This window comes from Dromaius novaehollandiae, chromosome 17 (genome assembly GCF_036370855.1).
Source record: "Dromaius novaehollandiae isolate bDroNov1 chromosome 17, bDroNov1.hap1, whole genome shotgun sequence".
In the NCBI taxonomy this organism is placed as follows: Eukaryota; Metazoa; Chordata; class Aves; order Casuariiformes; family Dromaiidae; genus Dromaius; species Dromaius novaehollandiae.
In genome coordinates this window covers 9,531,003-9,542,754 of record NC_088114.1, presented here as the reverse complement: position 1 = coordinate 9,542,754, position 11,752 = coordinate 9,531,003, and the positions used below count along the sequence as shown (strand labels likewise).

Below are 11,752 nucleotides of genomic sequence, written 5' to 3'. Positions count from 1 at the left end.
CAAGCTGTACCTCCTGGTTTTGCTCTAAAATTCAGAGTTGAACCTTTGAACCTTCCCCCCTTCTGAGGTGCTGGTTGACTCCTGACTAGGGAGAGCATCCGAGTGGTGCCCCCTTAGTGTGAACAGAGGGAGCTGTTCACACAGTGCTTGTTAGAGAGCTGATCTGGTGAACTTTCTGATCTGTTACCTTAAATTACATGTTATTTCTGCCTCTTGGTGCTAACAGATAAATAGTTTTACATAGGAGAACAGAGTATAATGCAATTTCAGCTATGTTTGTGCTCAATTATTTGTCCTAGAATTAATTAAACCTAGCAGAACGCAGCAGTTCTCTAAATACTAAGCACTGTGGATTTAGCCATAGCTGGAATAAACCCTCCATAGATTTGTCTCCACTAAGCTACAACGCGCGGTTCCTGCCCGACCTGACCAGCCCCGCGCTCGCCGCAGGCCCTGGTGCTGCGGGTGCTCCCTGCCAGAGCCCCTCCGGTGCCAGTCCCGCAGTTCCCTGCTGCGTGGGGCTCTGCGGTGCCCGGGCCTTTTGCTGCTGAGCCGTTCGCGATGAGCCGTTGCAATGGCTTTCATTTCCGAGCGCCCTGTAAAGAACCTGTATGTGTGTATAGGGCCAAAATATATGTAACAGAGGGGTGTATGTGTGTATATGTATTTTTTGGTTAGAGGGAGGGTAGACCCATCCCGTCTGCACGGGCTGCTGCAGCCGGTGGGCGCCCGCCGCGGGGGGGGCGCCGGAGCCGGGCCGGGGCTCCCGGGGCGCTGCTGCTCGGGCGGCGGCGCGGCGGCTCCCCCCGGGTCTACCTTAAGGGGCGCGTTGACATCAGGCGGGCGGGCCGGGCCGGGCCGGGCCGGGTGGGAGGGATTTCCTGTGCTGGAGGTCAGCTGCTCGCAGTCCCTCCGTCTCGCCGCCTTTCTCTCCGGCTCGGCGCCGCGTCCCCTCGCCCCGCCGGGCCCCGCGGGAGGCTGCCGCGGCCGCCCCGCCGCCCCCCGGCCCCCCTCGGATTACAGAGTGATGTGTAAGCCACAGGATGCCCAGCAGCACTGGAAAGAGGTTTAAACCGACGAAATACATCCCTGTCTCCACGGCGGCTGCCTTACTAGTGGGTTCGACTACTTTATTTTTTGTTTTCACGTAAGTAGCGCCCGGGGCTTCTCCGCGGGGGCGGGAGGAGGGCGGCCGGCTGCTCCGCCAGGCCCGGCGCGGCTCCCGCCGTGGAGGCCGGTGCTGCCGTGCGCCGCAGCCGGAGCCGGAGCCGCAGCCGGAGCCGCCGTCGCGGAGCCTCCGCCGGCTGCGCGCAGCGGGGCGCGGGCGGAGCGCGGAGCGCAGCCCCCCGGCGCTGGGGAGCGGCCTGGCCCGCGCAGCCCCGCGGTGCCCCGGCTCCAGGCGGCGGTGCCTCCCGCAGCGCTCCGCGGCTGCGGATCCCGCAGGGCTTTATGTAACTGACCGTCAGGGCTCGAGGGCGAGTTCGGATTTGCTCGAGGGCGGGAGGGGGGAAACCCCCCCCCCCCCCGGTCCCTCCGCCCTCTCCCACCTCCCCTCGGCGCGGCGGCTCTGCTGCCCGTGCATCAGTATGTGCGCCGGGTGCTGCCGTGCCTCGCTGTTTCCTCTCCCTTTATATAAACTTGAGCTATGTAGGTTGTTAACCCTTCCTTCGCTGGGCTGGCAGCGTTTCCCTGCCACAGTGGCGGTGGTGGTTCGAGGAAGAGATGCTTCAACCCCTTTTCCAAAATGCGCTTTGGCTAAGCTGGCTTTTGCGGAGGTGGAAAGATCGCTGCTCGGGTATTAAGGCTTTTCTCTCACACTTATTTCCAAACTCTGTTTGCCTTGTTTTGCCACAGTTGAGTTTTTAACTGAGCGCAGCGATGCTGTTGGGAGCAGGCGGCTGTTTAGCGGCGCGAGCGTGCGTCCGTGCCGTCAGCCCTTTGGTCTGGCTGCGATGCGAGTCGCGATGTTGCTCGTCGCTGGTACGGTGATCTCAGTGCAGCATTTCAGAATAAAATGCAAACGTTGTTTTGTGCAACAGTTTCTTAAAACAGAAAAACTTTTGACAGTGAGCGATGCTCTTGGCTTGATGTGGTTTGGTTTCTGATTGCTTGTTTTTAACGTGTTTGATACAGAAAGAGTGGTACATCCTTTCAGGATATCGGACTAGTTCAGCTCGGAGAACTGCTACACGTAGAAACCTATCGCTCATTGTTTAGGTGCCTAATTATAGCCTGGTGCTCGCAGGCAAGCACAAGGCAAGAGCTGGCTCCCGTGAGCAGCTCAGTTCAGACTGCTATTGTGCATGTCTTTAAAACGCTTTCGCAACTAAGAAAAGGGGCTCTTAATGCCAGCGTTTTTTCTTTTCCTGCATCTTGAGAGAGGGATGTATGCTACGGCTGTTTTGGAAGCCCTGTGTTTGTTTTCACTTTATACTTTAAATGTAGAGCTACAAATTGCTGAGTGATGTAAGACTTTCCTGGTAACGCGGTTGTTGGAACATCCTTTTGGCAGCCGGACATCACCCGAGATGTTCCTTTTAGGATGTGTTACTGTACGGAAGAAGCAATTGGCTTTAGTCTACTGCTGACTCTCAAACTTAATTCTGCTCCCTCTGTTATCAGTGAATAATTGCATGCAAAATGAAGTATTTTTAGGCTCTCTCCATATTGTAGCTTGGCCTGTGCTTCCTAACGTGTTAGTAAATCTTTTGAGGATTGTCCCAGACATACGTTCTCTGCCGTTGCCAAGTCTTGTGTGTAATAAAAGTAGCACATAATTGAGCAACTGTTGTCAAGCAGTATCTGAAGTCCTGTCGCTTCAAAACTACTCGGATAAATTTGTATGAAATTGCTGTTGGTTTTCGTTCTGAACAGTTTAGTAAAATCTTTCTCTTGGAATTGAAGGGAGTAGTGCACATAAGATTAAAGTGTCTTTTGCCTGGTGGTCTTTTTTTATTCTCCTGAGCATTTCCATTTCCCTCTGTCTCTTTTTTTTTTCTTTGTGTTTTTTTACACAGGTAGTGTTTTGTGTCCTGAGGATCTTTTTATCGTGATGTGCTCTTTGGGACTGAGATGCAGACCCGTATTTTCAGGGTATTGATTGGCACACCTCTCTCGATGTTAAGTAGAACTCTGATATACAGCAGTTGAGGCACTGGCCTAAAACTGCTTTAAGCAATGTTATTAATGCAATCCACGTTATGCCAGCCATAACACACACATTTTATCAGATGAAGATCCAGCTCTGTTTTCATTAATTCCATATATGTAATGTTAAGCATGAAGGCCGCTATGTTTGTTAATGAGCTTACCTGTGCATAAATGCATGGAACGAATCAACGGACGGGGCTCAGATGTCGAATTCTGGGTGCAGATCAGCTTGGTGGGTATCAGGGACTTGAGCAAATTCAGCGTTGTAGAACTGAATAATGAAAATCAATATATGTAGAAAATTTGAATAATTACTTCTTTAAACCACTTACTGAATAGAAAACAAAATCCTCTCTGGGCCCTGCAAGCATTTCTGAGTAACTGCTGTGAAGAGTGGAGGCTATGAGTAGGCTTCCCCCCAGATGTGTTTGTGGGCTCAAGCCACGTGTTGTGTCATCAGCCCGATGAAAAGCTCTTTGAACTCGGAGGCCAGGGTTAGCTTTTTAGCAACATAGTCTTTATTTTTAGCTTTTGTCCAAACACTTTGCTGAATAGCAGCACCCAGCCTGGCTGGAATACACAGCGTGCACTATTATTTCGTGGCAGTGTTGATCAGCCATACTCTTATACTTCAGTCTGGGAAAATTCCACTATCAGTTCCGCTTTATTCTTCTTGCTCAGTTAACTACTTAGGATTCACTGTATTTCTGGTGTATTCCTTCTGGTTTTATGAGGGGGAACTAAACTATTCATCAATCAGGAGTGTTGCCTGGAAAGGCACCTAAATGTTGGGGTTGTGCTGCAGGCTCTTAGGCTTCCACGTGTGTTCCCTTCGTAATAAATGCCAGCCTGTGAGTAGGTGGTCTAATTTATCACACTAGGAGAGTAAACAAGCATTAACTCTAAGCATTACGGAGGAATGTGTAAATAATGTTATATATAATTATTAGTTTAATTTGCTTATACGAACAAGTCCAGTGGAGGCATAATGAAGGAAGAACCAGATCTGCTTAGCGTTCTATGAATTCAGACTGATTCAGTTGTAGCAGACCTGAACTTATTTCTTCCAGATCTTTTTCTTCACATTTCTTATAAGGCTTTTTATTTGTGATAATAATTTAGGTCATTTTGGTGAGGTCTGGGGTTTTACGGCTTGGACCACAGACTGCTGTGATACAAATTTTAGTGTGTTCATCCAGGCTCTTGCGAACTTCCCACTTCATTTTAGGTTGCGTAACTTCAGTATTAATACAGAGTGCAGCTTAATTGTCTGCAAGTATAATGCTGTAAAGCATAACTTCACATAATGGACTATGGTGCTGGAGCTAATCGCTCTCTTCACCTTTTTAAATTATGCTATTTACTTAGTACTGAATAACCTGAACCTGTGAATTTTCATTTAGCAGCTACAATACCTGCATCTACGGATTACACAGCTAAAACTGTAAGGCTTTAAGGAAAAACTGTGGTGCATTTTAGTAATGGGGAAAATAAATCTCTTCATTTCTTCACTGAATACTATAGACTAGAAATTTCTGCTAATGCCCATTTTAAGACTATTTTCTGTAGCATGTGTCACCTGAGCATCTTTAAGATATAGTAGAAACATGGAGTTACAACAAAGATGCAGGTGCCGCTAGTGCTTTGATATGATGGGAAGCAGCAAAAATCTGTTATGTAGCAGCACTGCTGTACATTGTTCCCTTAACTGGGGTAATCAAACAGGTAATTTTCTGGGTGAAGCAAAAGCACAACGAAAATAAAAACTCATTGAGCAAATAGAATGAGGCTTCAGGTTTGTTCTTAGAAGTCGTAATTCGAATGCAGTCTGTGACACAGGAATTTAGTATCAGTAGCTCTCAGGAAACATCTGAGGAGCGATAGGTGCAAAAGAGAAGCTGAACTCACAGTAGGGATGGCAAGAAAACAGACAAAGCTCCCCCCAGCCCAGATCCTGGCTATTCAGGTGGCGGAGGGAGGTTTGGGGCAGAACAACGGCTAGACCAGACTCAGTAGCAGGGCTGGTGGGTTTGCCTTAGTGAGAAGGAAAGCTTGGCCTCCTTCATGAAGGTTTTAAATTTTGTTCTGTATTCCCCCAGCACTGCTATATCCTGTTACTATGTTTCATGAACTGGAAAGGCCCACTATTTTTGCAATAGCTTAAACATATAGTGTAGCTGTACATTCATTCAGATACATTTTTATCATGATAGATGTTTCTTAAATCATAAGTTAACCCCACCTCCTTAAAATTACATGATGCTGATTTGAATAGCATTAAAATAAATACAGAATAGAATTTTAAAGCTTGAAACTATAGTAAATATTCTGGCTGGTAGTTTTTGGAGGTATAATTGTGTGTTCCTAAAATTTCTGAACTATTTTGCAGATCTCATCCTCCCACAACTTCTGTGTGTTCATAGATCACAAGAGAGGAAAATGTCTTCTGCTGTTTTTGACTTGGCTTGAATTTTTGCTAGTGGCTGAACCAACTGAATAGAGGATCATCTTGGCATTAGTGAATTCGGTTTGTATCCAAAGGTGTTTTTCTTACCTAAAGCAGTTTAAGAACTTCAGCAAACTCTGGTTCCAGATGTTCAGCTGCTCACCTCTGCCAGTTCGGTGTTCTGGTTTCAGTTAGGACAAATAATAAATGTGATTTTAAGTGTATATTACAGATGTTATGGAGCTTCATCTGTAATGCAGGTGGATTTGATACTAGACTGGAGGAAATAGACTTGGAGGCTGATAAGTAGGTGCACAAAAAAGGAACTGAAGATAAAACTGCAATTCAGACTGTTTAATTTTGAGAAGTTGCTGGACAGCATAAGTTCTGCCTGGAGTGTGATCGTACAGCCCTCTTATGGCTTGGCCTCTGCCTCATAACTTGCTAAAGGTAGCTTGTGCATTTAGTGTAGCTCTGGCAGTTGCTTGTGACTTCTGATGCCAGAAGTTCAAGGTTTCCTGTGGTATGTGTGAAAGCACGGGGAAATGCTGCCATTCTGCTCATCCACGGCCCCCTCCTGCTATCTGAGCATCATATCAGTTACTCTTTCAAATGCGTCTGGGGACTTTTGAAGCCTTTACAACATAAAGCTCATCTGCCTTGTCTGCTCCCAGCCCTTCCAAGGATGCATTTGGCATTGGGGTTGCCAATTGTGAAAAAGAACAAATTCCTCCTTTCTTGAACTTTAAATAAACTTCACCACTTGATAGTATTAACCTGTCTCTGATTTTTTTGTTTGTTTCTTTGTGTGAGCCAAATGAAGAAATTGTTAGTAGCGGCTGCTAGTCTCTAGTAGGGAGCAGCTTCACAAAATATTCGTACAGTGATAGCCATGCGGATGACGTACGGAGGAAAGAGGGTGTACAAAAATAGTGTGCATCAGTTTGTTTAAATGAATTTCAAAACTGTCTTCACAGTGAATTCAAGCAGTGCAATTTTGTGTGAAGAAAAGACAAATATTTAAAAAATGCAAAACTCAGAAGAGGGTTAGTCTACTGAGATATTTAAACATTTTCCATCTTAAATGTATCTTTAATGGCAGGTTTTCCTTGTCCACTCTGCTTGCAAAGAGAAAGAGAATGAATCTGGAAAAGGTAAGGCTTTCCAGACTGACCTAAGACCTACAGTTGTCATGTCTGTCAGGCTTTGAAAAATGTTTATTCTTGTTGTGACAAAGACATGTCCTTCTCTTAAGCTGTGGCAGTTTCATCTATGTGTATAATTTTTGTAAAGATAATCTAGAAAAACTAGTCATGTGAGATGAAAAGACAGGCAATCTCAACAGGAAGGTCTATTTAACTGAAACGTAATTTATTTTTTTTTATGGTGGAATAGAGCTCAGTTTTACAGCTGTTAACTAGCAGATTCTGCTGCCTTCACTGCCATGGGGAGCAGCAAAGTTGGTGATACAGGACACTTTTGAAAGCTGTTAGAATCAATTCCTGTAGAAGAGACCAGTGTTCATGATCAAGAGGAATATTCTTCCCTCCTGTAGTTTGGGAGAGGGAGTCAGGAATGGTTTAAGGATCTTTTCTTCATTGATGGTAATCAATAGCTAAATACCTTCAGCTACAGGATGCACAGCTATCTGAGCACAGCCATCACACTGGCATTTGGATGCTAATTGTAGATCTAGTTTTAACACCAGCATAGCTAATGCACTGAAAGTTATTCCTGTACGTTGGCCATCCGCAGCTGTAGTCAGTGTGTGATTTATGCCGGCAGCAACCTCCTTTCTGTTGTTCTTAATGAGCAGGGTTTAAAGGTGCGGGTGTGTGGAAACAGGAATGAAAGCCTGTCTCAATTAGATCAGGGTGAGCCTCCAGTCTTTGTATGTGACTATATGAAAATACTTTTCTATTTTTGTTTAAGGTTTTTTTGAGATGCTAATTTAAATACTATCCATGTTTGTCCAAGTATGCTGCACATGTATCCTCTTATAAATAGAAACAGCCTCGCTGTTCGAACAGCATGGGAGCAAGCTCGTTTGGTTCCTGAGTAATGTAAACCGAGGGATGCTACTGCTCAAAACATAAAATATAGCTTAAATTGAGAGACAGATGGACTTGGTGTGGTTTTGATTTTGAGGTTCATCTACCTGGGACAGTTGCTGATTATTCACTTAGTTTCCACGTAAACAGCTCGTTCTGTTACTAGGTGCTTCTTAGCTGAAATGAGCCACAGCCCTTGTGGTGTGAGGATCGCAGTGGAGCTTCGTACCTGCTCTTCAGGGACCTGGGACAGCAGCAGCTTACTTGGCGTATAGCTACTGGGAAAATTTTCCAGGCCTCCAAAGGGAAACCAGGAGTTTTCTTTAGCTTGCACCAGAAGATGGCTGGAATACAGTAATAAGGGGGTATAAGCTAATTTAGAGCATGAAATAGATGCTTACTGGAGTGGGGAAGCTCATCTTGAAAGCTGAATCTGTGTTGTACTTGTGTAATCAGCGCAAAAGTGGAAAACTGATTTCCTGGCCTTTGATTTGAGCCAGTACGTACAAGACTTCTTTCTCGCTAACCGAAGGGTAATGTTCAGTTTGGCAGCACTGGTATGGAACTACTGTTAGTTGATCATATGTCACTGGGACTCGTGGGGCTGAAATAGTAATGGTGTGTTTTTTGGTTTTTTTTAATGGAAATTCTGAATATTTTGTCCACAAGGAATACCATAGTTTGGAAAACTGTAGTCAGCCTAGATCCTGTTTTGCCATAGGAGAGGCAGTTTTGGGGATCCTGGCTTGGAGACTGCAGTGATTCATTCAAATTAGTACACCACAGCATGCGTAGATCTGCAGCCAGTAAGCTGAATCCAGAAAGAGGATTAATTAGTCCCTGACTGTTCTTCTGCAACTGCTAATGCAGGATGGCTAGGTTTGCTTCCAGGGTGTCCGAAGTGCGTAAAACTTAAGGTCACAGGTTGTTTCTGTGTTTGAGAAATCTGAGCTCTAAACCTGTTATGCAGACCTTACCAGGTACTTGTCTGTTTTTCTAGGGATGGATATTACGGATTAAACCTTACAGTAACCTGCACTTAGATATTGCAGTGGTTACCATGGCGTCCTATTTGTGAAAGTGTAAATGCAGTTTGTAGACTTCAAATGCAAAAGCATTATGAAATATCTGTGCTTTACTGCCGTGTTCTGAGATCATCCAGTAACACGGGACAGCAGAGCCAGGAGCAGAGACAGAAAATCTCTTTCATTTCAGATCCGAAGCTAAACACCAGAGCAGCTGCTTGCAGAGTATCCGTGCACCATTTTGTTGTGCGCTCCAATATTGTGTGAAATCACGTAATTAGGAAATGCTGCCCTTTGTGCAAGGCAATAGCGAGTTCTGGGGAGCAAGGCAGGCAGCATGAAGACAGGAGTACTAGAAATACAGATTTTTGTCAACCGTATATAAGAATGTCATTATTTCTTGGCAGGGGGAGGAGCTCGCAGAGGCTAACTACCCAGTAATTCCCTTGGAATAGGGTTTGTACGTGCCACTCTGAGAGGACTGCTCTCCATAAGACCCCTGTACCCGCTGAGACTAAACTAATCACAGCATATTCTTATATGAACAAACTATTTTTTAAGTTGAAGCCTATCAAAGCAAACTTGAAACAGCTTAAATATAGAAGAGCTTCCATAAATAAAGTCAGACAGCGGCTTGCTCTCCCAGGATTCTTAAAGCCAAATTGGCATTTACATTAGCTCTCTTTCAAGTCTTCAGGGAAATAATCCAATGTAGTATCTATATCAAAACAATTTAAGTATGGTGCTGGGAATAAGGAAGGTTTGGACATGTATATAAACAGGCATAATTTAAATTTAAACGTAGGTCAGTTGCAGAAATGCTTCACCAAGGGAAAGGTTGGGCTTGGAGCTCTTCTAGCTGCTCGGATCCCCGTCAGCGGTGAGAGGCAGGTATCTTCTGGAAAAACACTTCCTCTCCCCCATCCCAGCCAGTTCGGTTTCAACCATAGTTTGGCATTATTTTCCTGGTGTATAACCTCTCTTCCCATCCCTTTCCCCTGAGCAGGATCTCGCTTTGCGTGTCTAGCTTTCTCTGCGGGTCGCTTGCTGCAGCAGCGAGTGAGGCACATCCGCGATGCGTGGCAACCTCCCCGCGGCTGGCCCCCAGCGGCACGCTGAACCACCCCAGCCTGCTCCCGAAGCGGAATAACCCGGTGCTGCCGCTGAAGGTTCCCGGCCAGACTCCCCTCCAGAGCTGCTCCACCGCCCCGGCTGCTCTCCTGGTGCCATGGGCACCCGGTGACATCGGCATGGGCAGCGTCACCAGGGCAAAGCTCACTTTAACACTGTGGTTCTTTTCTTTAAAATTGGTCTTTGCTAGGTTCTTATTTTAAAATATATCTTCACATTTCTCCCTTGTAAGGTCCGCGTGTCTCGTGTTTTCCTACCATTACAGCGAAGAAAGTTTTAGAAGAAACTCTTTTTTTGGTGTTTTGAGCATTTATCTCCAGGCTTTAAGACATTTCTTCCTCTCCGAAGATTGTATTGTGGCCCTTGCTTGACAATGTGGAAGCAGATGACTTTTCTAAGGGGTGGCTCCCTCGAGGTGCGTTGAGGTTAGTGGTTAGAGCGTGCAGCAGCCGAAGGAGCAGGCTAGGTCCGTGTTTAGGGCTGGTACAGGCACCAGCTCCGTCCTTGTGCTTTGCATCTGTGGCTCACAAAGGTCTCCAGGACGAGGCTCGGATTTAGCCTGGCAGGACTGATTTGTCCTTGGACGTGACACAGTGTTTAGCCCTGAGGTTGCCTTGATTAAAAATTATGAGCAAGACTTCAAGAGCATGAGCTCCTTACTGTATATGTGGCACTTTCGCTAAACAGTCTTGCCTCTCTCTCAGCTGCTGTTTATGTGGCAACGGGAATTCCCTATTCTCTCAAATTTATTGATGAGGAACTTTATTCTAGTCCCTACCTCCAAATCAGTCCTGTTTCTTGCCCCATCTTCAGTTCAGCCTTCTCCACCTGATCTGGTACCTGGCCAAAATGCTAAAAACTGTTTGATAAATGTGCACAAGTTAGCTAAAACCGCTATACGTAGAGCCGTGACAGCGGGCAGGACGTGCAGGCTAACCCTGTTAAATATAATATAGTTATGCATGGGTGATATGACACAGTTATAACTTAGCATGCTAATTCACAGGGTCATTACTGCTCATCATATTCTTTAACTCTATTTTAACACTGAATGCTAATTATACTGCAGAGGACCAAGTGAAAGCTTATGTAGCAATACAGCTCTAGAGACAGTTTTCACACTAAATGCATTTTAAAATAACTTTGTACAAAGCGTCAGCCTCTATCTGCAGCTTTTAGAGTCATCAGTACATGAGTAGGCTAGCTTTGCACATGTTGCATTTTGTGTAAATGGCTAACAAGTATTTGGGACCAAAACAACAGTCACTGGTAATGTTTTCATCAAGTTATTGTCTGGATAATTCTGTAGCAAGCAGTGTGTAAAATGGCTGCTCGGGGATACGTAGCGTGAGCCAAACGGAAGGAGAGATAGCACAGGGTTGGACCTGATGAAGAATGCTCCATTTCGTGTACTGAAGTCGTTCCAGCGTCTACAGGCACGTTTCCCTCCCAGCAAAGGGCATGAATATTTGCCACTTACATTTCCAACTGCAAAAACAAGGCCAGATTAAAATAACAGGATTTGCTGGGTGTGGCCATTAAACCAATGAAAGTAAATGTGAGGTTTTGTAACTGCAGAGCAAAAACTTCTGATTCTTGTCCAGATACCAAGCTGTACCAGCAAATCTGCTGTAAGGACCACCTCGCTGCTGCTCATTGCCTCATGTTACGTGACAAATATATTAACAAAGTTAAATTTTGAAATAAAAGCCTGTCTGTGTGCGAAATGCTCTCAGGGAGCTGGGGGAGGGAGGAGGGCGTAGAAGGACACAGCTTCGTGCGTGATGGGGAGAGGGCCCGTTCCTTGAAACGGGCTGTTTCTGGTCGCGTTATCTTCTGCGTGTTTTCAGAAAATGGCGTTTGATAGATCGATTGCAATGGTGAAGAGCTACACGATCTTGCACGTAGCAGTGAATTTGGCCCCGCGGAGAGGGGGAGCCTCACCGGGG

At 45.7% G+C, this 11,752-nt stretch overlaps 1 protein-coding gene across 5 annotated transcripts in view; it reads left to right on the top strand.

Annotated features, from left to right (window-relative positions):
• Window positions 1–875: 875 nt before the first annotated feature.
• ZDHHC8 (zinc finger DHHC-type palmitoyltransferase 8) overlaps window positions 876–11,752 on the top strand; it is a 114,543-nt gene continuing 103,666 nt past the window's right edge. For 4 of the 5 annotated variants that reach the window (XM_064522106.1, XM_064522105.1, XM_064522108.1 and 1 more), the window contains exon 1: window positions 876–1,147. In XM_064522106.1, the coding sequence (XP_064378176.1) occupies window positions 1,044–1,147 (104 nt within the window). In that variant the 5' untranslated portion in view covers window positions 876–1,043. The remainder of the gene's footprint in view (window positions 1,148–11,752) is intronic. The other variant, XM_064522109.1, reaches the window with a different exon arrangement.